This window comes from Neoarius graeffei, chromosome 1, assembly GCF_027579695.1.
Source record: "Neoarius graeffei isolate fNeoGra1 chromosome 1, fNeoGra1.pri, whole genome shotgun sequence".
Taxonomy (NCBI): domain Eukaryota; kingdom Metazoa; phylum Chordata; class Actinopteri; order Siluriformes; family Ariidae; genus Neoarius; species Neoarius graeffei.
In genome coordinates this window covers 4,020,828-4,034,584 of record NC_083569.1, presented here as the reverse complement: position 1 = coordinate 4,034,584, position 13,757 = coordinate 4,020,828, and the positions used below count along the sequence as shown (strand labels likewise).

The 13,757-nt window shown below is 40.9% G+C and overlaps 1 protein-coding gene across 1 annotated transcript in view; it reads left to right on the top strand.

Moving 5' to 3' along the window:
• prkag2b (protein kinase, AMP-activated, gamma 2 non-catalytic subunit b) overlaps positions 1-7,766 on the top strand; it is a 70,213-nt gene extending 62,447 nt beyond the window's left edge. The window contains exons 14-15 of the mRNA XM_060928356.1: positions 444-537; positions 6,733-7,766. Of these exons, the coding sequence (XP_060784339.1) occupies positions 444-537; positions 6,733-6,785 (147 nt within the window). The 3' untranslated portion in view covers positions 6,786-7,766. The remainder of the gene's footprint in view (positions 1-443; positions 538-6,732) is intronic.
• Positions 7,767-13,757: the final 5,991 nt, after the last annotated feature.

The window sequence follows — 13,757 nt, the reverse complement described above, 5'->3', positions numbered from 1 at the left end:
AATTGAACTAATGAGTTGCAGTTTGGTCCTCCAGCTGTTCCTTTTTTGCACCTTTAACTTTTCCAGCCTCTTATTGCCCCTGTCCCAACTTTTTTGAGATGTGTTGCTGTCACGAAATTTCAAAATGTCTCACTTTCGACATGTGATATGTTGTCTATGTTCTACTGTGAATACAATATCAGTTTGAGATTTATAAATTATTGCATTCCGTTTTTATTTACAATTTGTACTTTGTCCCAACTTTTTTGGAATCGGGGTTGTAGTTTGGCATCACTCCCCTTGTCTAAGCCCCGCCCACAGTGTTGAAAGGTGGAAAGCTGGGAGTGATGAGCAGCGATCAGTGCAAACGAAGCAAACAATCTTCAGCTCGATTTAAGTCCAGTTTAGGATTTGTCTCGGGTTTAATAATAATAGTAATATTTTGTGACCTTGTTGTCGCGCAGGTGCACAGGTTGGTGGTGGTGGATGAAGACTCCAAGATTGAGGGCATCATCTCTCTATCAGACATCCTCCAGGCTCTGATTCTCTCTCCTGCAGGTATAAAGTCCCTCCATTATTTCTCTTTCTCACATCCCTTCATCACTAGTTTGTGTCCGGTTGATAAACTTTATTAATGTGTTTAAAAAAAAAAAAAAAAGTACCGTCTTCATAACAAAAGCAGGACGTCCGCGTTTTCGTTCTTTTGCCTCAACGTGTCAAATAGAGGGCGGAGTCAATGCAGAGAATCTATTTCAGTGTGCGAGTTAACATGACTGAAAGGCAGGTACTCAATTTGGAAAAGTCCATTTGAAGCCATCCGAAGACCAAAGAAAACTTTTTACTACGCTCCCCGGCCACTTTAATAGGAACTTGTTGTTGATTCTAAGATCCCCGTTCTTGGCTGCAGGAGTGGAACCCAGTGTGGTCTGCTGTTGCATGCTGAGATGCTTTTCGGTTGTAAAGAGTGATTTATTATATCCTGGCCCTTTTCCTCTGAGCGCCGTCATCAACGAGGCGTTTGTTTTGCACCGTTCTGTGTGAAAACCCCAGGAGATCGGCAGTTTCTGAAATTCTTGGGTTTCACGTGACGACGTCACATCCGCCTCATTAGTTGTTCAAAGCTCAGTTGATAAAACGTTTGTACGGAGAAGGTGCATTGCTGGCAGGAAAAATGCCTCACGCTTGCGTTTTCGAATCGATCAAACCGTGAAAGTGACGAGTTTCTTCAGGGTTCCCCGTGAACTAATAAAGGGTGAACGAGCACAGGATTTCACAAAAAGACATCGGGAAAGGTGGCTTTTGAACCTCGCAGTGAAATCGGAGCGTGCTGGAGTTTGTATTTCCCTCTCAGCTCTGTCCTTAGTGTTTGCCAAGTACTTTTCTTGCCGTGTGTCGTTATTTTACGGTACTTTTTTTTTTTTTAAGTCACAAAGCGCTAAAGTCCATATGTGGCAGATCACAGAATCCAGGGACACATGTCGGCCCGGGGGCATTGTGAGTTATTGACAGATTCAGAAAGTCCAGTTTCTAAGCTTTCCAATGATGCCTTCCATGTGGAGATCTGACAATATTTGAAGAATGTGTGGCCTTTTGAAAGTGTATACTTCTTAAAACAGAAAAGGGAGAAAATCACCCTCAAAGTTTTCCATCTCAGCTACTCTGGGTGTAGGGCGGGCACATAATGCTGCTCATCTGCATGACATTAAGGAAAGCCCTACCCCCTACGAGCTAGCACGATGCTACTTTCATGTAAACAAAGATCACCACGTCAATTTTCCTTCCATGCAAAGTATGCCCAACACAATTATGAAGTACAAAAATAAGTCCTAAAGTATACTTTAACGTTTTGTGGTTGAAAAATTACTCGCACCGTTAGAAAGATAGCACGATGATGACACAACTAACACAACGCTAGTTTCATGTAAAGCCTCGGTCACAACCGGCCGTACCGTGCTCCTACGGCCGGTCTACACGCAAAAAACGCAAGAAACACACGGAGAGCGCGCGTGTGACGTGCTGATTTTCGAGCCGCAGACCGGCCGCAGAGGTTCTTTGTCATGTCAAACAAACTCTACGGGCGCTTACATTTTTTTCAGGTTGCAAGACAAACTTACGGCCAACGCATGTCTTTCTCCATGAACAAAAAAAAAAAACACAGCGATTTGGGAAACGCCAAAAATCACACGGCCAAAAAATCATACGTCCGGTTGTGACCTAGGCTTAACCAAACCACAACACTCTCCGTTACATGCAAAAATAACCACACAGCCTTAGATTAATAAACTCACCCCATCAGAAAGAGAAACGGCGCCTTGCACACACCAATGCCTCCGATGGAATGTAATCCTAGAACGGTCCGTGTATCATCCGATCATTCAAGTATTCCATTCAATCTGGAAAACGAGGTTGCGGTTTTTTTTGCTAGAAATGGTGATCTCCGATGTAAATACCGTGCGTCTGTTTGCTTCGCGGTGTTTCAGCTCCTCTACGCTCTGTTCAGTAACTCATTCCATAGTGAAATTACACACCTGTATGCAGTTAAGTAGCCACGAGCTCAGCTCGTATCATACAGCTGATTCGCGGAAAAAAAACCCCAAAAGACTTAAATCATCACGTGAATGGCCCATATGGTAATTTACCCACACCCCCCAGCAGGCTACAGTCCTGACAAAAACGAGACAATTTGCAACAAAAAATGTATGCTTTTCCAACAAAACAATCTATTATCTGAAATACTGATTGCATTCTTCAAGATCTCAACTTGCACATGATGGAAAAAAACAATCACAAATTTCGAAAAAAAAATGCTTCTTTTGCGATTATCTCGGATTCGTTTCGGCCGACATGCGTCCCTGGATTCGGTGAGGGGTCACATATGCATGAAGGTCGCGACAAAATTCTTACCCAGCCGTAGAGTTACAATGCGCCGTGATCACTTCTTCTCCGTCTTGCTTAACTAAGATCCAGGTTTCTGATCTTTGTGAATGATTTAGCTGAGAGATAAGAGCCAACACAAGTGAGAATCAAGCCGACTGTTTGTTTACACTTCAACTTGCAGCGCTTCGTTGTAAAGACACGAATAAAAAGCAGGATTGATTGGGCAGCGACTTGATGGCGAGGTCCTTTACCCAGCCACATACAAAACAGTTGTAAGCCTCCGGACTCTTCCACGCTTTCATCGGTTTTGCGGTGTAGAAGGACGTCTGCAACACCAGATAGTTGGAGATGTCGGGGAACTCGACTGAAGGGTCGTTTTCGAGATCGTATGACACATCCTTCTTTCCCAGACTGTAGGGGTCGATTCCGTTGCGCATAGCAATCTTCTGAATATATCTAAAGCCAGCAGTGGCTTCTAGATTAAATCGCTAGTTGTTTGCATTACGGCAGCCATCCTGGTTTGCCGGACCACCAGCTGTTTTACCGGCTAAGAAAAAAGTCACGCGACCGAAACCCAAGAATACTCAAACCAACACCCATGCCCCGGTGAGATCACAATTTTTCCCATTCTGATGTCTGAACATTAACTGAAGCGCTTGCAGGGCTCAACGTTAACTTTTTAATCCAGTCAGACAAGCAGCAAGATTTTTGGTTTAGATAACAAGACTGACCAGGGAGCAGATACAGTCGGAGGAAAATGTTTGTACACCCTTTGGAATTTTTTACATTTCTGCCTAAATTGGTCATAAAACATCGCCTGAACTCTCCAGCAATCTTAAGAATGAACAAACAGTGTCTGCTTGAGCTAAAACCACTCAAACAATTACATGTTATCATATTTTTATTGGCCATAAGATGGAAATATTGACAGGATAGGGAGGCATAAGTAAGTACACCCTTAGCTAAGGCTCATCCAAGAGCTAATTAGATGATTAAACAATTTGACTCAGGTGTGAGCCAACCTGATGTCCAATCACTGACGTGTGTCGTAAGCTACCCACCCCACTGGAAAACCAGTTAAGAGGTGTGTTTTGATGAGAGGCATGTTCTGTGCATCATGCCTCGCTCAAAGGAGCTGTCTGAAGACTTGAGACACAAAATAATTGATTTGTATAAAGCTAAAAAGGGTTACAAAACCATCTCGAAGACCCTTGGTGTTCATGTGTCTACAATTAGAAAAATTGTGTATAAATGGAGACAATTTGGAACGGTTGTTACTCTGCCAAGGAGTGGCCGCCCTGCGAAGATCACTCCAAAGGCACTGCGAGTCATCATCAATGAGGTAAAAAAAGAATCCAAGAGTGTCCGCTGAAGACTTGAGGAAATCACTGAAACATGCAGACATCTCTGTGGACACATCTACTATAAGAAAGACACTGAACAAGAATGGGATTCATGGGAGAAGGCCACGGAGGAAGCCATTGCTGTCCAGAAAGAACATTTCTGCTCATCTGGAGTTCGCGAAAAAGCATTTGGATGCTCCTCAGCGCCACTGCAAAAACGTATTGTGGTCTGATGAAACCAAAGTTGAATTGTTTGGGGGGGAACACACCACATCATGTGTGGAGGAAAGTCGGTACAGCACACCATCAGCAAAACCTCATCCCCACCGTCAAGTATGGCGGCGGTAGCATCATGGTGTGGGGGTGCTTTGCTGCCTCTGGGCTTGGACAACTGGCTATAATCAATGGGAAAATGAATTCTCAAGTATATCAAGATATTTTGCAGAAAAACCTGAGGCAATCTGTCAAAAAGTTGAAACTCAAGAGAGGATGGGTCCTTCAACAGGACAATGACCCTAAACACAGAAGCAGGTCGACATTAGAATGGTTTCAGAAGAACAAAATTCACGTTCTGGAATGGCCCAGTCAAAGCCCCGACCTCAATCCAATCGAGATGTTGTGGCATGACCTCAAGAAAGCCATCCATTCCAGGCATCTTGCTGCAAGATTTCTCCTGATCGTTGTGCCCGTCTAGTCTGCAACTACAGGAAACGTCTGGTTGAAGTTATCGCAGCCAGAAGAGGGTCAACCAGCTACTAAATCAAAGGGTGTACTTACTTATGCCTCCCTATCCTGTGAATAATTCCATCTTATGGTCAATAAATATATGATAAAATGCAAATGTTTGGGTGGTTTTAGTTCAAGCGGACACCGTTTGTTCATTCTTAAGATTGCTGGAGAGTTCAGATGATGTTTTATGACCAATTTAGGCAGAAATGTAAAACATTCCAAAGGGTGTACAAACATTTTCCCCCGACTGTATTAATACGTCGGACGCTCCCGGAACTTCTAGTAGGGTTGGGAATAATTCAGCCGGTCCCGTACCGTAAATGTCGAGCCCCGTCTTGATTTGTATCTGCATCAAACAGAGCAGCAGGTGGACGTAGGGGTGTTCCTAATAAAGTGGCCAAAGTAAATGAATGTTTTTTTTTTTTTTTTTTTTTTTTTTTTTTAATATATTCTGACATGATAGCCCAGGAGTAATAGGGTTATACCCGGAACAAATTAGTAACAAGCTGAAAAGTTCAGAATACCTTTAGGAATAACATACTAAAAGTCCCCAGAAATCCCCCTTGTGCTCTCTGAGAAATTCAAGAGGGCGTCCAAAATGGCCACCAAATGGAGATCTGCCCATATCTCAGGCCCAAAACAAAATATTAATGCAATTAAAAGGTCAGAATATATGTTTTGTAGGGTAGGAGAGTAAATTCCAACATGTGTGTATTAATTACATTGTGTATTAACATTATATAATAACAATGTACACATTATTATAACAGTATATTTGTGTATAGTGTGGATCCATTGGTTACTCGTTCACTCCGTATCATCCTATTCTGTTCACAAAACAACAAACACAATTACTAGGGGTTGGAGCACTTCTTTTCATTAATATTAATTAAAGTAAATTGGTGGTGTAAAATGAAAAATGGCATGTTAAAAGGTCATGCTGAGTTCAGTCATTTTTAAAAGGTCATGCTGAGTTTAGTCATTTTTTGTCCGAACACACTAGCGTTGCTAGTAGTAAAGACTGGCGCTAGAAACTCAAAGATGAATTTTTTTCCACCCTTAAACAAGCTTGAATAAATTCCCTACTTCATTGATGGTACAACAAAGGTCCAAGCATTCCAACTGAGGCACTGAGAAGTGTTTAAGTCTACTCATTGTTTATAAGCAAGAGCTTTTATTGAGGCAGAACTTTTTGTCATGAAAGTCGCCGGAATGTTGAAGAAGCGTACTGAAACAGCTTGCCATTGTAGTTTTAGAAGACAGAGTTCTCAAATTTAATTTCCCTTTAATATTTTATCAAAGCTTAAAGATGCACTAAATATTAAGGAAATTGATGTCTAATTGTTGTCTTACATTATGTTCATGTATGTAGGTAGCCTACTAAGCTAATCTGTCAATCATGTCAACCATCAAATTCCATGTAATTTCCACATTAATGACCTTGTAATCTTGGTTAATTTTAATTTTAACAGTGTGACAATGGTGAATTTGCATCGCTTGTATGAGAGAACATATAATTTAACATTTTAATTGCATTTATATTATGTTTTATCCCTGAGATATTGAAAAATCTCCAATCGGCGGCCATTTTGGACGCCATCTTGAATTTCTCAGAGAGCACAAGGTGGATTCACGGGGACTTTTAGTATGTTATTCCTAAGAACATATTCTGAAAAATTCAGCTTGTTACTAATTTGTTCCGGGTTGGACTCAATTTTGAGCTAATGCTCTTGGGCTATGAGGTTATATTCTAATTGGCTCGTTTAAAAAAAAAAAGCTGAAGTCTTTGTGTTTCCTTCCACAGGCTTAAGCAGGAAGGAGGATAAAACGGAAACGCAAGGCAGGGCGAAGACATAGCGAGCGTTACGCGAGTTCACTCGAGACCCTGAGAGAGACGTGGCTTTGACACGCAGTACGGCCGGACCTTGTTGTGATCTACTGTGTAAATGTTTGTAATATTTGTCCTGCTGTACTGTACTCTGCTCTGTTTTATGGGCTCAGCTGCTGCTCCATTTCACCATTTCTCAGGATGGAAATGAGTCGCGCACTACAGGGAGATCATCTCGTACGCTACGTGGCCGAGTCGTCGTCGTACTCGTCATGTGTCGGATGGAAACCTGCTGGAATTTACGGTGGTAGCTTTAACGAATGTCACCAGCATCTGTTTTTTTTTTTTTTTTTGAATCGGAGAAATCCTTGTTGACATCTGAAGCTGCTTTCACACTTTACATTTAAAAAAAAAAAAAGTGCCCACTGTAACCATGACAACACTGCTACCCCTTCTGCCTTCTGATTGGATAGTACAAGCTACAATTAGTTCAATATTTGTAAATGGCTTCGTGGTCCACGCTAAAATGAAATAAAATAAGGATCTGATGTGCCTTATCGTAAATCGAGAATAATTTACACTTCCAGGTTTCTGTTAGTTTTTCCTGACTTGTCTCGGAAATGAAACGGAGGCAGAACGTGGTCGCTTTTAAAAAAAGCCTGAAAGAACGAACAAACAGAGGAGGAGTGAAAACTGTGAAAAAGGAGCCAGTCAAAATGGAAAACGTAGAACATTTCGAATCGAAAAGATTTTATTGCCAATATTCCGACGTTGCGATTCAGAGGCCGTGTGAAAGCAGCCTTAAAAGTTATTTTGCTCGGAGGTGATGTTAATAAATGGACGATAAATGTCTGAGAGTTCTGCTAAAATCTGCTGTGGCTTTAACGTTAAAAAAGACAACTGAATGTACGAAATCCTTTATCGCTGATAATCAGATATGATATTATATATATACACACACAGAGTGATGATCAACATGCAATAAAACAATCCCATGATTCTGATCACCACATGAGGGGGTTTTGGATTTTTTTTTTTTTTTTAAATCATCCCTGCTGGGAAAAAAAAAATGTAATCCGTTTGGAAAATCTGTAATGGTTTCCAGTAGACGATAAGAACAAGCTTAATGGTTTCTATGACGATGTTCTGGTTGCGATTGTGTTCAAAATAATAGCAGTCCAACACAACTAACCAGATCAATCATTGGTGGAAATTATATTACTACATGGCAAATAATTTACCAGTAGGTGTAGTAGAGTCATAGAAAACCAACAAACCCAACATCCATGCTCCTGAGTCTGTGTAATCGAATAATTAAGTGAAAGGGGCATGTTCAAAATAATAGCAGTGTGGAGTTTAATTAGTGAGATCATTCATTCTGTGAAAAAACAGATGTCAGTCAGGTGGCCCTAATTTAAGGATGAAGCCGGCACATGTTGTACATCCATTTCTCTCTGAAAACCTGAGAAACATGGGTCGTTCCAGACATTGTTCAGAAGAACAGCGTGCTTTGATTAAAACGTTGATTGGAGAGGTAAAACGTATACTGTAAAGAAGTGCAGAAAATGATGGGCTGCTCAGCTAAAATGATCTCCAGTGCTTTAAAATGGACAGCAAAGCCAGAGAGACGTGGAAGAAAACAGAAGACTACCATTCGAAGAATAGCCAGAATGGCAAAGACTCAGCCAATGATCAGCTCCAGGGTGATCAAAGACGGTCTGAAGTTACCTGTGAGTACTGTGACAATTAGAAGACGCCTGTGTGAAGCTAATCTATCGGCAAGAAGCCCCCGCAAAGTCCCACTGTTAAAAAAAGAAGAGGATACAGTTTGCCAAAGAACACATCGACTGGCCTAAAGAGAAATGGAGAAACATTTTGTGGACTGATGAAAAGTAAAATTGTTCTTTTTGGGTCCAAGAGCCGCAGACAGTTTTTCAGACGACCCCCAAACTCAAGCCACAGTCCACTCTGAAGACAGTGAAGCATGGTGGTGCAAGCATCATGATATGGGGATGTTTCTCTTACTATGATGTTGGGCCCATTTATCGCATACCAGGGATCATGGATCAGTTTGCATATATCAAAATACTTGAGGAGGTCATGTTGCCTTACGCTGAAGAGGAAATGCCCTTGAAACGGGTGTTTCAACAAGACAACGACCCCAAACACACCAGTAAGCGAGCAGCATCAGGGTTCAAGACCAACAAAATGAAAGTTATGGAGTGGCCAGCCCAATCCCCGGACCTTAATCCGATAGAAAACTTGTGGGGTGACATCAAAAACGCCGTTTCTGAGGGTAAACCAAGAAATGTAGAGGAATTGTGGAATGTTGTCAAATCATCCTGGGCTGGAATACCTGTTCACAGGTGCCAGAAGTTCTCAGAAACCGTGGTTATACAACTAAATATTAGTTTAGTGATTCACAGGAATACTAAATCCTTAAGATTTTTTCAGTTTATACGGTAAATATTTGGAGTTTGTAATGAAAAATGCAGACACTGCTATTTTTTTGAACAGCCCAATGTTCATTTTTCTTCATTTTCTGTAAAGTAATTAAAATATTCATACACTTTTCTTCATGTTTTGATGTAGAATATAACGTGCATTGTTCCCAATGCATGGAAATAAAAACTATTATAAGGATTTTGAGCTTTACTCACGTTTTTAAACACACTGCTATTATTTTGAACACAACTGTATGTATGTGATGATGTGTACCATCAGAAATGGCGCATTCCATTAAAACGCTCGTTAGGACCCAGTCGAAACCTGGAACGATTTATTTTCATGACGTTTCTTGGATGAATAAAGCTTCTAGTATTGTGATTCCACTGTAAACAGGGACATTTTAAGTGATTTGTTGTAATACAGAGTTTCCGTGTCCTCTTTTTTTTGGCGATAACTAGCTATAAAGGAACTTTAATTTTTAAATCACCTGATTGGGAAGAAGGCAAGGCAAGTTTATTTATATAGCACATTTCATACACAATGGCAGTTCAATGTGCTTTACAGAAGTAAAAACAAAAACAGTAAACAATAGAGAAATAAAATTACATAAAATAATTTTATTTTTATTCTAAAACAATTAAAAGAATTAAACAATAGTAGAAATAAAATAAAATAAAATAAAGTAGAAATAGGAGGAGAAAAAAAACCCAGCAGAATAGAATAAAGAATAAAATAAAGTAAATTTAAAACATGCAGAGAAAGTAAAAATTATAAAAAAAAAAAAAAAGACGACAATATTAATTATTTAACAGAAAGCATCTGAAAACAGCTTGGTCTTTAACCTAGATTTAAAACTGCCAGGAGCATTTTTGATGTCCTCTGGCAGTTGGTTCCATAGCTGTACTGCATCGTAGCTAAAAGCTGCTTCACCACACTTTGTTTTAACAACTGGTTTTAATAGTAAATTTTTCTGCTGCGATCTGGTAGATCTGATTGGGTTAGGCCGCTGCAACATATCAGAGAGGTAATTGGGCCCTGTACCATTTAGAGATTTGTACACCAGCAGCAATGCTTTAAAGTCAATTCTGTAGCTTACTGGAAGCCAGTGAAGGGACCTTAGAATTGGAGTAATGTGCTCTGTTCTTTTTGTTCGTGTGAGAACCCTCGCCGCTGCATTTTGAACCAGCTGAAGTTGTTTGATGGTCTTTTTTGGCAGGCCTGTGAAAAGGCCATTGCAGTAATCAACCCTACTAGAGATGAAGGCATGTATAAGTTTTTCCAGATCATTTTTTGACATAAGTCCTCTTAGTTTGGAAATGTTTTTTAGGTGATAAAATGCTGTTTTAGTGATTGCTTTCATGTGACTGTCAAAGCTTAGCTCGCTGTCAATGAAAACACCAAGATTTTTAACCATTTTAGTTTTCATCCCTTTTGTGTCAAGAATAGTGGTAATCCTGAGTCTTTCGTCTTTTTTCCAAATAGAATTACTTCTGTTTTATCTGTGTTCAGCTGCTGAAAATTTTGTGACATCCAGCTATTGATTTGATCGATACACTGGTAGAGACATTCAAGGGGGGCATAGTCATTAGGTGATAGAGCGAAATAAATTTGGGTGTCATCTGCATAGCAGTGATACAAAATTGAATTTTTATTGATAATTTGCCCAAGTGGGAGCATATAAAGGTTGAAAAGTAATGGTCCAAGAATCGACCCCTGGGGGACACCACAGGTCAAGGACATTGACGTTGAGGAACAATTTCCCAGGGTAACAGAGAAGCTTCTATCTTTTAAGTATGAATTTAACCAATTGATAACTTTACCAGTCAATCCAACCCAGTGGAAAAAAAAAACCACCACCTACACCGTGTTCCCCTTTTTTAGTCAAATAATAACAAGAAAAGAAACAGTACTCCTCAATCTCACCCCAAATTTGAAGAAAAATCATCACGTCGTCACGTTAAAGCTCCGTAATCTGGTTCTCGAAATAAAACCACAGTCAAAGGACTCGTTTACAGGAAAGATTTTTGAATCGAAAAACTTTGGCCACACTTGCGTTAAAGTGGAAATGGTGTCGATTTTCTTTTTAAAAGAAAGCATGCGTTCTGCTGTTTTGCTCATAATAGATGCACATGTTCATTTACGCAAATGTTCTTTTTTTTATGACGTCTAACTTCAAACACACACACACAGCCTTCATGATTGTGTTTGTATTTGATTTTTCTCTCATTAACAAAATTATTCGTTTCACGTTCCAGAAAATATATATAGATTAAAGCAGGAGACTTTATTTTAATGAGTTGTTACCGGATGAAATCGACTTAATACTGAAGCTTGTGTGATTACAGATGTTTCCACTAGGTGGCGTTGTAGTATTAAATTCTCTTCCCTGCTGCAGGGACACTCCAGCCTTTGAAAGGATGAATGAACTTTGACCTTTATAGGGTCTTCTAAAAGCCATCATAAAAATGAAAACTTGGGTTGAAACTGAATTAAGACACTTGAGTGAAAATTCCTGAAAAAAAGTTAGTGCTGATTTCTTTAAATGTAAATTTTTGAATTGTGTCCCACTGTATAAACTGTAATAATTAATTTAGCTTTGTTTGAAAATTATAAACATGGTTGCTATTTTTAGGTGCGAGTCGTTTTCCTGATTCTGAGCGACTCTTTTTCCCCCCCCCACACACCAAAAGTGTGACTTTCCTGCGTTAAATAAAGACAAAATGCACTTTTTGTCAAAAGTAAATGAAAGAAAGCCTGTTGGGGGGTGTACAAACTTTTGAACTGAGCTGTAAATGGATTGAGATGACTAACCTGGACGTGTTTACTGTAATGAAGGCCTTGCACGGAGTGCTGAATCAAAAGAGTTGACTCAACATTTGGTTTACTGAAATGTGGAGTTCAAAAGAATCAAATCAGTAAAATGACTCAGACATGACGATTCATTTTGGTTTTTTTGTCATAAACAGCAGATATTATGCTCTATCCATCTCTATAGCGATAGAGTGAGAGACAACCCCACACCCCCTTTTTACCACCATGAATCTTCAAAGAACCAGTTTGCTTTTCCACGGGCTGGAGAGCCACGTCATTCCGTCACCATATACGACGACACTTTCCCAGCTGAGAGCCTGCCCCGCGAACGCTGCAAGCTGACCATACTAGCACGACCAATGCCAAGCACAGCAATGATGGACGACATCACCTCTTCTTCACATTAGTTAGCAGAGATGCTACACTGCCATTGGTCACAGTAATCCTGCCCCCGGCCCCGGATGTAAGCGGTTCTTGGTTGGAGCCTGGTGTTGGCGCTGCTCTGGGCCCAGTTTTCCTGGCTGAGTTCTTTGGCTGTCGAAATGCAAAGAACTGATTGGAGATTCAGCAACGGCTCCAAACCAGCCCTCAAAGTGCCTTAGTGGAAATGGAATACGAGCGTGTGCTCCAAAAAAAAAAAAAAAAAACCTCCTTAGGGAACTTTTTCTTTCACAGCATTTGGTTTTTACATGTTCCTCACAGCGCAGGGTGAGTGTTTGAAGAACAACGTGAGGTGAATACTGAGGCGAGAGACATGGAGCGAGAGGCTGAAAGAGGAGAGAAACAAACAGAGAAGGGGAGAAGCAGTGACAAACAGAAGTGAGGTGAATATAGAGGAGAGAGAAAGAGAAACGCAGACATAAAATTAGAAGAACAGAAACTGTGATGGAGAAAGACAGGCAAATAAGAAAATAGAGACAGATTGAGTGTAGAGCAGTGAACCTGTGCCTGAGGGAACGACAGATCGAGTGAGACAGATAGAATGTCTGCCTGAGGGAACAACAGTGAGTGTGATGCAGAGGGAGAGTGAGACAGATTGTGATTGTAGAGCAGTGAACCTCTGCCTGAGGGAACGAAGAGAGAGTGAGACAGACTGAGTGTAGAGCAGTAAACCTCTGCCTGAGGGAACGACAGATAGAGTGAGACAGACAGTGTAGAGCAGTGAGCCTCTGCCTGAGAGAACAGTGAGATTGTGATACAGAGAGAGACTGATTGTAGAGCAGTGAACCTCTGTTTGAGGGAATGACAGAGAGAGTGCGACAGATCCAGTGTAGAGCAGTGAACCTCTGCCTGAGGCGACAACAGAGAGTGAGACAGACTGAGTGTAGAGCAGTGAACCTCTGCCTGAAGGAATGACAGTGAGAGAGTGAGACAGACTGAGAGTGCAGACCAGTAAACCTCTGTTTGAGGGAACGACAGTGAGAGAGTGAGACAGATTGTAAGTGCAAAGCAGTGAACCTCTGGCTAAGGGGACGACAGAGTGAGTGCGACAGATTGTGAATGTCGAGCAGTAAACCTCTGTTTGAGGGAACGGCAGAGAGAGTGCGACAGCTCCAGTGTAGAGCAGTGAACCTCTGCCTGAGGCCACAACAGAGAGAGTAAGACAGATTTTGAGTGGAGAGCAGTCTACCTTTGCCTGAGGGAAGGACAGTGAGACAGATTGTGAGTGGAGAGCGGTGAACCTCTCTTTGAAGGAATGACAGAGTGAGACAGACTGTGTATAGAGCAGTGAACCTATGTCC